This window comes from Stomoxys calcitrans, chromosome 3 (genome assembly GCF_963082655.1).
Source record: "Stomoxys calcitrans chromosome 3, idStoCalc2.1, whole genome shotgun sequence".
NCBI lineage: Eukaryota > Metazoa > Arthropoda > Insecta > Diptera > Muscidae > Stomoxys > Stomoxys calcitrans.
The window spans coordinates 157857678-157875218 of record NC_081554.1 but is presented as its reverse complement, the minus strand read 5'-3'; the positions used below and the strand labels follow the sequence as shown (position 1 = coordinate 157875218).

Genomic DNA, 17541 nt, shown 5'->3' with positions numbered 1-17541 from the left:
GTACAACTTCCAACAACTGTGCTAAGTATGGTTTTAATCGGCTCATACTCTTATATAGCTGTCATAAAAGGCGATCGCCGATAAGACTTCTTGAGCTCCTATAAGGCGAAATTCTAATCCAATATGGCGGCAATTTTGCACATATCGTTCAGGAATCGCGTCCAACAACTGTGACAAGTATGGTCTAAATCAGTCAATAACCTGATATAGCCATACAAACCGTTCTTCCGATTAAACTTCTTATATTTCTAGAGGGTAAAATTCTTATCCAATTTCGTGAAAATTGTGCATAAATCGGTGGACATAATTGCCATATAACCTATCTCCCAATTTGACACTGCCTGAAATTTTGGAGGTGATATTTTTCTATAACTTCCAACAGCCACGACAATCGGTCAATAACTTGATGTAGCTGATATATATATATTAAAAAAGATATTCAAAGAATTTACAAAAGTGGTACATGGTGGAGGGTATATAAGATTCGACCTGGCCGAACTTTTTCAACTGTATCTATAAATCTTTAGTTTGTACAAAATAATTTGTATTTGTTCTGCAAAATATACTTGAATTAATTTTTAATAGATATTTCCCCGAACTGCTAGATAAGGTTGCTCCAAAGTTGGACAATCAAATTTTTGAAATGGTGGTCGGAATTCTGTTTCCCTCGGATTGCCAGTCTCTAACATATGATTCCACAGAATATTTGCCATTGCAGCATTACCCAATTGGCTGAAATGAAAACAATCTCTGCCGAAATATCGCATATCTAGATCACCATTGGTTTGTAATGGTATGGTGAAATTGGCCATAAAAGAATGATAGTTTACACCAAAATCGCTTGAATGAAATTCTGCTCTTGAAGCTACATGCTCATCGATAGCTTGCCAACGGATTATAAACTCTTGAGCTCTCTGCAAATACTCGGGCCCATAGGTTTTGCTCATGAGACAGGAACAGGCGAAGTTGTAGGCAAGATCACAAAATTCGGAAATATTTCTAAGGTTTCGTATTAGATTTACCATATTGGGAGCTGGTATCAGATTTACCAAAAGTCGAGGAACATTTTGCTTTAGCTCTCTTAAAGCCTCTAAAATGTCCTGTTCGTGCTGCTGCAGAAAGTCCCACATGTTTTCATAGTGACACATTTCGGTGCACAAATCATTGGTACCTACAAATATGGTTAGCAATTTCCAATGATGCTGCATATCTATAAGAGGATCTTGTTTCATGCGTTGTATCAAAACCTGTACCTGATACAAGAGATCACGTGACAACATCATAGGCTCGGCCACATTCAAATGAGCTGCTCTCTCCATGGCCAAAACATGATCGCTGGCAAAACCATACAAATTGGGATTAAAGACTTTTAAGATGTTGGGTAAAGTCAAAATAGTTCTCCAATCTTCTATTCCTCCTCCAGAAAATGACATGGCACGGAATTCTGCTATAACAACCACGGGACTGGGCCACCACATGATGCCATTTCCTGCTGTAAGAGAATCACCTATGGCCGCTACCACATCAATATCACCAGGTCTTAATTTTTGGATATGGGATGGGGTTTCTTGGGATTTTGTACCATTTAAAGGGCATGGAAACTCCTGCCATTTTTTCGGAGTCTGCATTTTTCCATGCGCATGGCTCATTCTGTATAGATTTGCTTTGTCATGGGTAATATGCTTCAGCATCACTTGTCGCCAGAATATCCATAGATCGCGATTGTCATCTATATCAGTAAAGTGATAATGGCCATTGTGAGCATCGTTTAGTCGGAAAGTGGATTTCTGTATGCCCGATTTTCGAATAAAATAATCAATGTCCCTGTGATGATGGGCTTTAATAGCGGTAATACTTAGTGTAAAGATTATTGACCATAGCATGATGTGTAAAAAGTTGTTCCTAAAAATTTTGTATATTGAGAATATTATGTTGATAAACAAAATGGTTTTTATTGAAGTACTTCTACCCTAGTTCTTAGTAGCTTCAGTATAACCTTTTTTGAGTAAGATATTAATATTTAGTTTTATCTCGATATTTTTTAGCAATCTTAAAATGTTTCACAACTATAGCACTTCAAATGATTTTGGTAACTAAAAATTCATCTCACTTAGTAGTTTAAGTGCTTTGGGAAGATGCTGCCGATTATGATTCAAGTTCTTGGAAACATAAAATGGCAATTATGTTTAATTACATCTAATAAAGCATAGGCATAACATAAGTTCTGAGATTAAATAAAAGTAAATGGCAATTAGGTTTGACCAGACCAAATTTCTACCCTACATCTTTGTATTGCGTATGTTTTGTTCTATGGACGATTTTTATACCCTCCACCACAGGATGGGGTTAAACTAATTTCATCATTCTGTTTGTAACTCCTCGAAAAATTCCGGTCAGACCCCATAAAGGATATATATTCTTGAACGTCATGACATTTTAACTCGATTTAGACATGCCCGTCCGTCTGTCTGCCGAAAACACGCTTTCTTTCGAAGGAGTAAAGCTAGCCCCTTGAAATTTTGCACAAATACTTCTTTTTAGTGTAGGTCAGTTGCAATTGTATATGGGCCATATCGGTTCATGTTTTGATATAGCTGTCATATAAACCGATCTTGGATCTTGAATTCTTGAGCCACATAAGGGCTCAATTCTTATCCGATTTTGCCGAAATTTTGCATGAGGTGTCTTGTTATGACTTCCGACAACATTGCTTAGTATGGATGAAATCGGTACATAACACTGTATAGCTGTCATATAAACCGATCTGGGGTCTTGACTTCTTGAGCCTTTAGAGGGCGCAATTCCTATCGGATTTGGCTTAAATTTTGCATGACGTGTTTTGTTGATATAGCTCCAATAGCAAAGCAATTATTTTCATTAATCCTTTGTTGGCCCAAAAAGAAGATACTTGGTAAAGAACTCGACAAATGCGACCCATGGTAGAGGGTATATAAGATTCGGCCCGGCCGAACTTAGCACGCTTTTACTTGTTTTCTTTATTCAGAAACACTAATAGCACACAAGGTGGTGACAAAAACAAGTAAAAGCGTGCTAAGTTCGGACAGGCCGAATCTTATATACCCTTCACCATGGAACGGATTTGTTGAGTTCTTTTACCGGTATCTCTTTTTAGGCAAACTTATGATAAAAGAAAAGAATTGCCATGATATTGGAGTTACATCAATTAAAACCAAATTTGATACAGTTGTTGGAAGTCATAACAAAACACTTCTTGAAAAATGTCAAACAAATAGGATAAGACCTGCGCTCTCTACTGACTCAAGAAGTCAAGTATCAAGATCGGTTTAAATGGCACCTATATCAGGGTATGGACCGATTTAAACCATATTTTGCCACAGTTATTGGAAGTCATAACGAAATAAGTCGTGCAAAATTTGAGCCAAATTGGATGGGAATTACGCCCTCTAGCGGCACAAGAAGTCAAAACACCTGATCGGTTTATATGACAGCTATATCAGGTTATGGCACGATTGGAACCATACTTAGCACAGTTGTTGGAAATCACAAGCAAACACATCACGTCAAATTTCAGCCAAATCGGATTACAATTGCCCTCTCTGAATCTGTGCCGATTTCTTTGAAATTCGAGATTCATAAGAAAATCCTTCCTGCAAAATTTCGACAGAATCGGAACACACATGATCACTCGGACGAACATATATATATGAGAGCTATACTTTAATCTGAACCGATTTCGAGCAAACTCCTCAGATATTGTGTCAGTCGTCGAGGAAAGCGTTTGGCAAAATTTTGACAAGATGTATCAATAAATGCGCTTGCAGTGACTCTAGAAGTTAAAATCAGGCGATATATAAGAGAGCTATATCTAAATCTGAACCGATTTCCATGAAATTCACCAGTAATATTGAGAGTCAAGAGAAAATCCCTCCTGCCGAATTTCGATATTGCAATATTATTGCACATCGGATGAACATATATATGGGAGCTATATCTAAATTTGAACCGATTTTGACCAAACTCTTTATATATATTGTGGTAGTCATTGAGGAAAGCGTTGTGCAATATTTTGGCAAGATTGATCAATAAATGTGCTTGCAGTGGCTCTAGGAGAGAAAATCGGGACATATATATTGGGTTGCCCAAAAAGTAATTGCGGATTTTTCATATAGTCGGCGTTGACAAATTTTTTACACCTTGTGACTCTGTAATTGCATTCTTTCTTCTGTCAGTTATCAGCTGTTACTTTTAGCTTGCTTTAGAAAAAAAGTGTAAAAATGTATATTTGATTAAAGTTCATTCTAAGTTCTATTAAAGATGCATTTACTTTCTTTTAAAAAATCCACAATTACTTTTTGGGCAACCAAATATATATGAGAGCTATATCTAAATCTGAACCGATTTCCATCGAATTCACCAATTATGTCGGCAATCGCTAAAAAATCCTTCTGCAAAATTTCGAGAGGATCGGTTAACAAATGACCATTTTATTGCATTATTACTGAAAACCGGACGAACATATATATGGGAGCTATATCCAGATCTGAGCCGATTTTTTCTTATTTCAATAGGCTTCGTCTCTAGACTGAAAAACATGCCTGTTCCAAATTTGAAGACGATCGGATGGAAACTGCGACCTGTACTTTGTACACAAATTAACATGGACAGAATGACAGACAGACAGACAGACAGACGGACATAGCTAAATCGAATCAGAAGGTGATTCTGAGTCGATCGGTATACTTTTCAATGGGTCTATCTCTCTTTCTTTTAGGGTGTTACTAATTCACTAACTTATAATACCCCGTACCACGGTAGTGATGTAGGGTATCAATTGAATCAGGAAGTTATACTGAGTTGACCGGTATGCTTAACGTGGAGTCTTCACTCCGTTACTTAATGTCACATTAGTGATTTTTGTGTAGAGTATAAATTTTATATTGGGTTGCCCAAAAAGTAATTGCGGATTTTTTAAAAGAAAGTAAATGCATTTTTAATAAACTTAGAATGAACTTTAATCAAATATACTTTTTTTAAAACTTTTTTTCTAAAGCAAACTAAAAGTAACACGTGATAACTGACAGGAGAAAGAATGCAATTACAGAGTCACAAGCTGTGAAAAAATTTGTCAACGCCGACTATATGAAAAATCCGCAATTACTTTTTGGGCAACTAAGTTCGAAAGTCATAGAATTTTGGAAATTTGAACGATTCTGATAGTTTGTTCGATTTTGGGGATGTGCTAAGTAAACCTGGTATTATACCTCTAAAGCAGTACATTTAAATTCTGCAAGCATTACTCCTAATGAATACATCCAACACTCATCTACCATACCTGAGTATAAACACGTTCACTAAGAGATTAGTGCACCCTCGTCATTAGAGGGGGCTCTAACAAATATCAAAACAATTTAAATAGGTAAAAAACTATTTTATTTTCACTATTTAATATGTAATACTATTTTTTAATGTTGCTATAAAGGGTCTCTCCGCCGTAGGACACACAAACCAATCAAATGGTTCTCTGATGACGGACTCCTTTTGTCCAGGTGCTTGAAGCATATTATTCCACAGGCCATTGGCCATAGCAGCATGACCCAATTGGCTAAAGTGAAAACAATCGCTGGAAAAAAATCTCAAATCAATATCACCATTCCCCATTCTGGGCAAAATAGCATTTGCGGTCAACGGTTGGTAGAGAATTGCAAAATCGTCCGTCTGAAAGGCAGGCAAACCTGCCACGTATTCATCAATTGCCTGCCAACGAGTAAAATACTCCGATGCCAGGCGTAAATGAGTTTCATTATAGGATTCACTGAAGACACAGCGGCAACCAAAGCTGTGAACGGCTTGACAAGGCAAAGGCACATTCCTCATTTGACCCAAAGTGGTGACCATATTGGGAGCAGGCATTAAATTCACCACTAGGCGGGGAACGGTATCTCGCAACAAGGTGAAGGCATCCAACAAATCCACTTCGTGTTGCCTTAGTTTAGACCATAAATCAGAGTTGCGACAAAGCTCAAAGCATACATCCAAATTACCCACAAAGATGGTCAATAGCTTCCAATGCCTTTTCATATCAACTCGAGGATCTGTCTTAAGGCGTTGTATGAACACCTGCACTTGATACAATAAATCACGTGACATTATCATAGGCTCGGCGATATTGAAATGGGCCTCTCTATCTATTGCCAAAACATTGGCCGTAGCAAAGCCATACAAGTTGGGATTGAACATTTTCAAGATATTTGGTAAAGTTAAGGTGCTTCTCCAATCGGCCATGCCACCACCCGAAAAGGCCATGCCACGAAATTCAGCCAGCAAGTTAATAAAGGTCTTAGAGAGCATGCCATTGCCTGCCGATAGGGAATCACCTATAGCTGCTATTACATCAATATCTCCTGGTCTTAGAGAGTTAACATTCGTGGGAATTTCAGCAGATTTGGTACCATTCAATGAGCAAGGAAATTCTCTAGCTAAACGAGACCTTTGTATTTTACCCCTCTTCCAATTGTTAATATACAAATGTTGCCATTTGTGGTCAGAGTATTTGAGAAAGGCCCTTCGTGCCAGCACAATCAATTTTCGAGCCCCATCATCCCAATTGGTGACCAGAATGTTGCCATCATTAGCAGCCCTCAAGTTGAAGTCGGCCTTACGAATCCCAGATTTTGTCAAGAGGTAATCGAGGTTCCTATTCTTAAATCCTCCCTTACAGATGGAGCAAAAAAGCAGCAGTAGCAAGGCTTGAGTAAGGATGGCACTAGATTTCATCTTTGATGTGGTGGCAAATATGACTTCAAGCAAAGGTTTTCTGAAATGAAAATTAGATTAAATACATTAGGTCTTAATTTATAATAGCCATATACAATAACGGCCCTATTCACAAAACTTGCAAATGCTAATTTGCCAATGAACTTTGCATTTAGAAACTGGGGCATACTTCTCTTCATATCACTGAGTGCTGCCCGATTCAAATTTTAAGCTCCATGAAAAGGGGCCTCCTTTTTATAGCGGAGTCTGAAAGGCGCGACGTAGTGCAACACCTCTTTGTGGAGAAATTTTAACATGGTATAGAATTCACAAATGTCGCCAGCACTGGGAGGGGATAACTACCGCTGAAGATTTTTATACCCTCCACCATAGGATGGGGGTATACTAATTTCGTCATTCTGTTTGTAACTACTCGAAATATTCGTCTGAGAAGCCATAAAGTACATATTGGGTTGCCCAAAAAGTAATTGCGGATTTTTCATATAGTCGGCGTTGACAATTTTTTTCACAGCTTGTGACTCTGTAATTGCATTCTTTCTTCTGTAAGTTATCAGCTGTTACTTTTAGCTTGCTTTAGAAAAAAAGTGTAAAAAAAGTATATTTCATTAAAGTTCATTCTAAGTTTTATTAAAAATGCATTTACTTTCTTTTAAAAAATCCGCAATTACTTTTTGGGCAACCCAATATATTCTCGATCGTCATGACATTTTAAGTCGAACTAGCCATGTGCGTCCGTATGTCAATCCGTCCGTCCGTCCGTCTGTCCGTCCGTCCGCCTGTCCGTCCGTCTGTCTGTCGAAAGCACGCTAACATTCGAAGGAGTAAAGCTAGCCGCTTGAAATTTTGGACAAATACCTCTTATTAGTATAGATCGTTGGGATTGTAAATGGGCCATATCGGTCCATGTTTTGATATAGCTGCCATAAAAACCGATCTTGGGTCTTGACTTCTTGAGCCATTAGAGGGCGCCATTCTTATCCGATTTGAATAAAATCTTGCACGAAGTATTTTGTTATGATATCCAACAACTGTGCCAAGCACGGTTTAATACGGTCTATAACCTGATATAGCTTCCATATAAACCGATCTTGGGTCTTGACTTCTTGAGGTTCCAGAGGGCGCAATTCTTATCCGATTGAAATGAAATTTTTGCACGAAGTGTTTTGTTATGATATCCAACAACTGCGCCGAGTATGGTTAAAATCGGTCCATAACCTGATATAGGTCCCGTATAAACCGATCAGCCACCAGAGGGCACAATTCTTATCCGATTGAAATTAAATTTTGCACGACGTGTTTCGCTATGACTTCCAAAAACTGCGCTAAGTTAGGTTCAAATCGGCCTATAACCTGATATAGCTGCCATATAAACCGATCTTGAATCTTGACTTCTTGAGCCTCTAGAGGGCGCAATTCTTATCCGATTAGAATAAAATTTAGCAAGGCGTGTTTTGTTATGATGTCCAACAACTGTGCCAAGTATGGTTTAAATAGGTCCATAACCTGGTATAGCTGCCATATAATCCGATCTTAGGTCTTGATTTCTTGAGCCACTAGAGGGCGCAATTCTTAGACCGATCCACCGATTTTGGGTCTTAGGCCCATAAAAGCCACATTTATTATCCGCTTTTGCTGAAATTTGGGACAGTGAGTTGTCTTAAGCCGTTCGAAATTCTTCGTAAATTTGGCTCAGATCGGTCCAGATTCGGATATAGCTGCCATATAGACCGATCCTCCGATTTAGGATCTTACGCCCAAAAAGCCAAATTTACTATCCGATTTTGGTGAAATTTGGGACAGTGAGTTGCATTAGTATTCTCGACATCTTTTTTTAATTTGGCGCTGATCAGTTCAGATTTGGATATAGCTGTCATATAAACCAATCTCTCGATTTAAGATTTTGGGCCTATAAAAGGCGCATTTATTGTCCGATGTCAAAATTTACAACAGTGAGTTAGGTTAAGCCCTTCGTCATACTTCTGCAATATGGCACAGATCGGTCCAGATTTGGATATAGCTGCCATATAGACAGATCTCTCGGTTTTATGATTTGAGGCCATAAATGCCTCATTTATTGTCCGATTTTGTATTAGGCTCTTCGGCGTCCTTCTTCAATTTGGCAAAGATCGGCCCAGATTTGGATATAGCTGCCATATAGACCGGTCTCTGGATTTAATGGTTTGGGGACATAAAAGGCCCATTTATTGTCCGAATTCCCCGAAATTTATGTCCAGATTGGGGTATAGCTGCCATGTAATGTTGATCGATATCTCGATTAATATTCTTGGCCCCATAAAAGGCGCATTTATATTCCGATTTCACTGAAATTTATATTCCGATTCACTGACTTATGTTAGGTTTTTCGACATCCGTGTCGTATATGTTTCAGATCGGTTTATTTTTAGATATACCTACTAAAAAAGGACCAATATTTTGTTATACACATTTGGGCAAGGACTTCCACTTATTGGTATTTGGTCCAAATCGGAACACAGTTCGATATAGCTGCTAAGGTATGCATTTTTCATCGGATTTTTACAAAAGGTGATTTACATATATTCCTGGGTATCCAAAGTTCGACCTGACCGAACTCAAAGCCTTTTTACTTTTTTTTTTCTCTTTATTAAAAAAATATATTTGAAATATATTTGAGTTCACTCACTTTTTATATATCGCCGCAGTGTGTTTAGTACTTTTCCTTCTAAATCTTCCGTCTTCCAATTTTTATAATATACTAAGTTCTTAACTCGTTCAAGTTTTCCTAACAACTAAAACTCAGCTAGAGATGCAAATGATTACTGCCGTTCTTAATGCAACATTTACAGAGTTTTTGTAAATAATTTAGCTATGTGATCTCCATGATAATCGTCAGATTAACAGTAAACCTTCAACTATGCCTTTGCTTAAAGTAATGTCACCCATGGATCATGAACTTGAACTACGAAAGATGGTTTCAAGCGAAATACACAAATTAATTACAGACAATTTTGATAGAAGCATAGCAGCGGCTTAGATACTAAAAAAAATTCCAAATAGCTACAAAATATATTGCTTGGGGCGTCATTATTGTGGTATCATGGGTTGGATGTCTGTAGCCGCTTCTTATTTTTGTTATAGCAAGATGTTAATTTTAGTCATAATTCCATTGGAATGCGACGGAATATCAGCATACTGGCTAATGACGTGTAATAAGGTCCGCATGCTGCATTCGCGCGCATCTAGGCAACTTTGCAGAAAATCAGAACAATTAAACAGTATGACATAGAATCTTAACTTTTTTGAGAGCACCAGAGATATTGCAAACCTTAGCCGTAGCGAACTTTGGATATCCTGCACCATCGATATACCATGGCGTCTTCTTAGTCAATCTAACAAAGAAAACACAACAAGTTTGCAAAAAACATATCTTTAGTTTTATAACCAGCACCGAAGGTTTGGGGTATATTAATTTTGTCAATCCGTTTGCAAAACTTCGAAATATCAATTTCCGACCCTATCTTCTTCTTATATATAACAAGTAAAAAGACGTTAAGCTCGGCCGGGCCGAACTTTGGATACCCACCACCTCGGGTATATATGTAAATCACCTTTCGTAAAAATCTGGTTGTTGTTGTAGCAGTGTGTTGTACACTGAGGCGGCAGCCCTTGCCGATGGAGAATCCCATCGGGTCAATCCGGTACGTAAAACCGGCTGCCATGGGATTGTGATGTGAAATCTGGTGAAAAAGGCAAACTTTTTGCCCCATAGCATCAATATCGAAACATGTTCCGATTTGGACCAAATACGTATAAGTACAAGTGATTGTTCGATTAAGTATAAAAAAATATTGGTATTTTATGTTGCTATATCTAAAAATAAACCGATCGGAACCATATACGACACGGATGTCGAAAAGCCTAACACAATTCACTGTCCCAAATTTCGGCGAAATCTAAATTGAGAGATCAGTCAATATTGGCAGCTATATCCAAATCTGGACCGATCTAAGCCAAATTGAAGAAGAATGTCGAAGGGCTTAACCTAACTCACTGTCCCAAATTTCGGCGACTTCGGAAAATAAATGCACCTTTTATGGACCCAAAACCTTAAATCGAAGGATCGGTCTATATGGCAGCTACATCCAAATCTAGACCGACCTGGGCCAAATTGGAGAAGGATGTCGAAGAGCCTAACACAATTCACTGTATGAAATTTCAGCGACATCGGACAATAAATACCCTTTTAGTACCCCAAAACCTAAAACCGAGAGATTGTTCTATATCTGGACCGATCTGTGCGATATTGCAGAAGTATGTCAAGGGGCTCAACTTAACTCACTGTTCCAAATTTCGGCGACATCAGACAATAAATGAGCATTTTATGGGCCCAAAACCATAAATCAAGAAATCGGTCTATATGGCAGCCATATCTTAATCTGAACCGATCTGGACCAAATTAAAGAAATATGTCAAATGGCCTAACACAACTCACTGTCCCAAATTTCAGCAAAATCGGATAATGAATGTGGCTTTTATGGGCCTTACACCATAAATCGGAGGATCGATCTATATGGCAGCTATATCCAAATCTGGACCGATTTGAGCCAAATAAATGAAGGATGTTGCTGGGCCTTACACAATTCACTGTCCCGAATTTCATCAAAATTGGATAATAAATGTGGCTTTTGTGGGCCTAAGACCCTTAACCGGAGGATCGGTCTATATGGCAGCTATATCCAAATTTGGACCGATCCGTGCCAAAATGACGGAGGATGTCGAAGGGCCCAACGTAACTCACTGTTCCCAATTTCAGCAAAATCGGATAATAAATGTGGCTTTTATGGGCCTAAGACCCTAAATCGGAGGATCGGTCTATATGGCAGCTATATCAAAATTTGGACCGATCTGGGCCAAATTAACGAAGGATTTCGAAGGATCTAAGACAACTCACTATCAAAAATTTCAGCAAAATCGGATAATAAATGTGGCTTTTATGGGCCTAAGACCCTAAATCGGCGGATCGGTCTATTTGGGGGCTATATCAAGATATAGTCCGATATAGCCTATCTTCGAACTTAACCTGCTTATGGACAAAAGAAGAATCCGTGCAAAATTTCAGCTCAATATCTCTATTTTTAAAGACTGTAGCGTGATTTCAACAGACAGACGGACAGATGGATGGACATGTCTAGATCGTCTCAGATTTTTACGCTGATCAAGAATATATATACTTTATAGGGTCGGAAATGGATATTTCGATGTGTTGCAAACGGAATGACAAAATGAATATACCCCCATCCTTCGGTGGTGGGTATAAAAATCAATTTGTGTTTGTTTGTAGGTTTGTTTGTTTGTATGTATGTGTGTTCCTTATAGACTCAGAAACGGCTGAACCGATTTTCTTGAAATTCACAGGTGGTGCATAATGACCCCGTGGAGAAAATGAGGTACTAAATTTTTTGATATCTGAAGGCGGGGCGGACCCTCCCCCTTACCCTTATTTTCAGAAACGCCAAATCTCGGAGATGAGTGGTGCGATTTAAGCGAAATTTTGTGTGCTTTCATATAGTACCCTAAAAATAAAACATTGGTATCCAAATTTCGGATGGGGTACCTAGGGGGGCTGTCCCACCCTAAAACCCACCAAACACATATTTAGAAAAATTTTTTTTTTTTGAGTAGAACTCTAATCCTATATATATTTTCAAGGCCAAAACACCCCCCCCCCCCCCAAAAAAAAAAAAAAAAAAAAAAAAACACCTTCCAAGCCAGTCATATTTGCCGACTATTGAAATATGGCCCAAATTAAAGGTACTTGGGAGTAGACCACGTATCTGAAACCAACTGTCTAGGGAACGTCCCACCGCCATAACAACTCCCAAATAGGACGTATTTGCTCACCAATATAATTTGGGTCTTGAGTGGAACTAAATATTAATAATTTTTAAAGCCCATACCCAAACCGGATATATTTGCTGAGTTTTGCAGTAAGGAGTTTAAATGAGATTAGAAAACGAATTTGATATCCAATTTTGAGGCCAATGGCAATATGGGGTTCAAATAAATGATATATAGATATATGAGAATAGAGCACGTTGCTGATATATTTTCAGGGCTTAGTGTTTGGGGGACCACTACAATCCACGAAACACGCCTAAATCGGTCATATTTACCGACCATGTCAATGGGGAGCTTAAATGAAAGGTATTGTGGGTAGAGCCAGAAATGATACCCAAAATACCCCACAAACAGCAATTTTTTAGTGACCATAGCAATATGGGGCTCAAATAACATCCAAACTTAAATTCGTACTTATATTGTTAAACTGTTAGTCAAGCGATATACTATTTTCGTAGCATGGTATTTCACAAAAAGATCTTTAATTGTCGAAAATAAATATTCCAAGGAAAATTTTGCTTCATAAAAAATAAAAGAAGGCGCAGCGGAGCGGGCCCGAATCTAAGACGATCTAGCCATGTCCGTTCGTCCGTCTGTCTGTTGAAATCACGCTACAGTCTTTAAAAATAGAGATATTGAGCTTAAACTTTGCACAGAATTTTTTTATACCCTCCGCCATAGGATGGGGGTATACTAATTTCGTCATTCTGTTTGTAACTACTCGAAATATTCGTCTGAGACCCCATAAAGTATATATATTCTTGATGGTCGTGACATTTTATGTCGATCTAGCCATGTCCGTCCGTCGGTCCATTCGCTGGCTGTCGAAAGCACGCTAACTTTTGAAGGAGTAAAGCTGGCCGCTTGAAATTTTGCACAAATACTTTTTATTAGTGTAGGTCGGTTGGAATTGTAAATGGGCCATATCGGTCCATGTTATGATATAGCTCCATATAAACCGATCTTGAATCTTGACTTCTTGAGCCTCTAGAGGGCGCAATTCTTATCCGATTGGGATGAAATTTTGCACGACGTGTTTTGTTATGATATCCAACAACTGTGCCAAGTATGGCTCGAATCCGTCTATAACCTGATATAGCTGCCATATAAACCGATTTTGGGTCTTGACTTCTTGAGCCTCTAGAGGGCGCAATTATTATCCGATTTGCCTGGAATTTTGTACGACGGATCCTCTCATGACCATCAACATACGTGTTTATTATTATGTTCTGAATCGGTCTATAGTCTGATATAGCTCCCATATAAATCGATCTCTATATTTTACTTCTAGAGACCCCAAAGGGCTCAATTCTTATTCGAATTGGCTGACATTTTACACATATAATTTAATTGTGATCCAAACCGGACCATATCTTGATGTCGCTCTAATAGCAGAGCAAATCTTTTTTTTTTTCCTTTTTTGCCTAAGAAGAAATGCCGGAAAAAGAACTCGACAATTGCGACCCATGGTGGAGGGTACATAAGATTCGGCCCGGCCGAACTTAACACGCTTTTACTTGTTTTAGGCTGTGTTTGGTCTCTCGCCACTTCATTGCCTGATATTTTAGTATTAGGATCTTTGCTTATCCTAGTCTTTCCAATATTGAGAGAGGCCATGATTGTCTCGTTGTCAGTCCCCTGTTTGTTGGGTGCAGTTGAGTCACCTGCCACTGCACAGCCTTATGTCTCAAAATGAGAATTTCTGCCTATCCTAGTCTTCCCAATCTTGAAAAAGACAGCCTTTTCTCCCAACCACAAGGAAAGTTCCTTCCTCCATTTCCTGCCTGTGGAACACCTGCCATTTCTCTGCGACCGAACCTTGGTTTTGCTCGCCCAAGAATCCCAACAAGCGTTCCGTCGCTAGTTTACTGCCCCATCCTTTGATGAAGAGCGTCGCCTTTATGAGATGGTGGATGTCCATTTTTTCACCAAGCCCTCCCAAGGGGCTTGGATACTTCCGACGAGCTTTTTGACGGTATCAATATATTCCACCGACGCAAAACGCAGCATAAAAATATCTCCTCTATACTCGCAGCTCATCATTTTTATGGGTTGACCCTCTGCAGAGTTTTACACATATTCGAAAAACCGCTCATTAATCACATCATCCACTTGGGACCGATGATATGGTGAAATCTTACCGGAAGCACGGCCGATATTGATAACTGCATAAGTCTGCTCATCTATGTTGTGCTTCCTTGCCACTCTGGCGTAAGGAGCCGCCCTCCTTACCATTCTCAGCGACCATCATCCCCCTCCGTGATGGCTGTGGCCTCAGTTTGGAAGTCACAGTCCTCCATGAAGACTCAGGGGCCGAGCGCGCTTCCTTCGTTCCTGTTCCGACTTTGTCTACCTCCGCAGGAGTCACCATTGCAGGAAAGCTGGCTTGGTTTTCCCAGAGTACTTGAAAGCGGAGAGCTCTTTTTCTTCTTCAGCATATTAGCAGTGTTATGCTCTTTGTGAGATCTTTAATGTCAGTTCGATCCCTTCGAGCATCTTGCACTTTCGCCCGATTGCGATGCTGGTGCACACTCATGTTTCACTTTCTCGGTCTGCTTATAAGCTTAGCAAAGCCCTCGCTACGGATATATGTCTTTGAGGAGCGAAATGAAAAAATGTCCGTATGGTCAAATTGATCTTTAACCTGATATAGCTGCCATATAAACCGATTTCCCAATTTGAATTTTTGAGCCTCTTGAGACTGCAATTATTCTTCTCCTATCGAATGATAGCTTGATATAGCACTTAAACATTTTAAACCAGTAAGGAAAGGCAAAAGTCGGGCGGTGCCGACTATATAATACCCTACACCACTTAGTGCATGTAGTACTTGTTATATGTAGAACTTATCTCGAAATCTAGCCAGACTTTAATTTGGATACCAATTGAAATAGCAATTTAGAACCTTGTAAGATTTCCCTACCATAGGACAAAAGATTTGAATTTCCACATCTTTAAAAGACAATATCGGATGAAAGATATGAGAGTTACAATATATCGAAACCTGTGTCAATTTTAATGACACATACTGGAGCGTCAAATAGAGATTGACGTCCCAGTATGTGTCATTAAGATGTGACCAAATTTGTGGTTTTTACTGCCATAAAAGTCCATATCGGATGAAATACACACATTGGAGCTATATCTAAATTAGGACTGATTTTAATGAAATTTTGCGCACGTATATTGGTCAATTGGAGGCCACCGTAGCGCAGAGGTTAGCATGTCCGCCTATGACGCTGAACGCCTGGATTCGAATCCTGGCGAGACCATCAGAAAAAAAAAAAATTGTTCGCCGGTGGTTTTCCCCTCCTAATGCTGGCGACATTTGTGAGGTACTATGCCATGTAAAACTTCTCTCCAAAGAGGTGTCGCACCGCCGTTCGGACTCGGCTATAGAAAGGAGACCCCTTGTCATTGAGCTTAAACTTGAATCGGACTGCACTCATTGATATGTGAGAAGTTTGGCCCTGTTCCTTAGTGGAATGTTCATGGGCAAAATTTGCAATTTGCATTGGAACGTCAATTTAAACGTCTCATTTAAAATCGGGCGAAAATTGTGGATTCTACAGCCTTAAAAGACCATCTCGTATGAACGATATATATGGTAGCTATATCTAAATCTAAACCGATTTTTATGAAATTTTGCACAAATATGAAGACGTCAAATAAAGCACCTCATGCCAATTTCTGGGAAGATCGGACGAAAATTGTGGCTTCTACAGCCATATATATTATATGGTAGATATATCTAAGTCTAAACCGATTTTTTTCAAAATCAATAGCGTTTGTTCTTAGGCCAAAAAAGTGACATGTGCAAAATTTCGTGACAATTGGACAACAAATACAACCTGCACTTTGATTACAAGTTTTCATGGACTCACAGACGGACAGATGGACATGGCTAAATCGAATCAGAAAGTGATTCTGAGTCGATCGGTATACTTATCAATGGTCTAGCTCTTCTCTTTCTTAGCGTTGCAAACAAATGCACAAATCTATAATACCCTTTACCACAGTGGTGGTGCATGGTATAAAAAGTCATTCAAATTTATTGTAAAACGCATTCCATGATGGAGGGTATATAAGATTCGGCCCTGCCGAACTTAATGCGCTTTTACTTGTTTATTACTTATAACGGCTATGAAAAGTACGGTCAAAATCGGTCTATAACTTGCTATACGTCCTGTATATTTAAAATAGTCATTGAAAGAATATTTTGCCCGCGATTCATGGTGGACGGTGTCTAAGATTCGGCCCGACAGAAGTTAACGCGCTTTTAGTTTCTGACTATAAGGAGAAACTATGCAAAGATTTTAACATACGAGATCAATGGGAGAGGGTATATAAGATTCGGCCCCGCCGAACTTAGCACATTCTTACCTTTCTGACTAAACTCTGCGACTCGAAGGCCGCCTAAACTCCAATTATTACAGTTTTCTTTGGTATTTGGAACCATATCACTTAAATTATTAGAAACATATTCTGAGTTTAATTATATATCTTCAATAATGAAGAATCTCTTTAAATTTAGAGTTTCTACAATATGATCGATTTAATCCTCGTAAAATAAATTCACTTTAACCATCGACGCTGGTTATCGTTTAAGCACAAACAATTGTTAGCACAATACTCATCACGGAAATGAGCATTAGTGCTGATCGTACTTGTCGCCTAACCACACAACACACTATAACCCATCATCATGAGGGAATGACTTGAAAAAGCTGCTTCTCGTCTTAGCTGGAAGTCAAACAAACATCAAATTAAAAGCGTACCGCTGTCATAAATCTAAAAATCAAATAATTTGCTTAGAACCTGCAAAAATTACTCAAAAATAAACAATTTATTTTAAAATAATTTTTATGTTTGATAAATATTTGCAATGTGACTGACCGTTTGTTTATG

At 38.7% G+C, this 17541-nt stretch overlaps 2 protein-coding genes across 2 annotated transcripts in view; both read right to left on the bottom strand.

Moving 5' to 3' along the window:
- Nucleotides 1-578: 578 nt before the first annotated feature.
- LOC106092443 (phospholipase B1, membrane-associated-like) lies at nucleotides 579-1883 on the bottom strand. Its single transcript, XM_013259313.2, has one exon. The coding sequence runs from the start codon at nucleotides 1881-1883 to the stop codon at nucleotides 579-581; it is 1305 nt and encodes a 434-aa protein (XP_013114767.2).
- A 3541-nt stretch (nucleotides 1884-5424) lies between these two features.
- The window catches only part of LOC106092445 (phospholipase B1, membrane-associated-like), a 171654-nt gene continuing 159537 nt past the window's right edge, over nucleotides 5425-17541 (bottom strand). The window contains exon 4 of the mRNA XM_059365659.1: nucleotides 5425-6796. Coding sequence (XP_059221642.1) covers nucleotides 5425-6796 — 1372 coding nt within the window. The remainder of the gene's footprint in view (nucleotides 6797-17541) is intronic.

Excerpts from the sequence above, each read along its gene's own strand:
- LOC106092443 (XM_013259313.2), bottom strand. The coding sequence starts at position 1,883 with ATGCTATGGTCAATAATCTTTACACTAAGTATTACCGCTATTAAAGCC.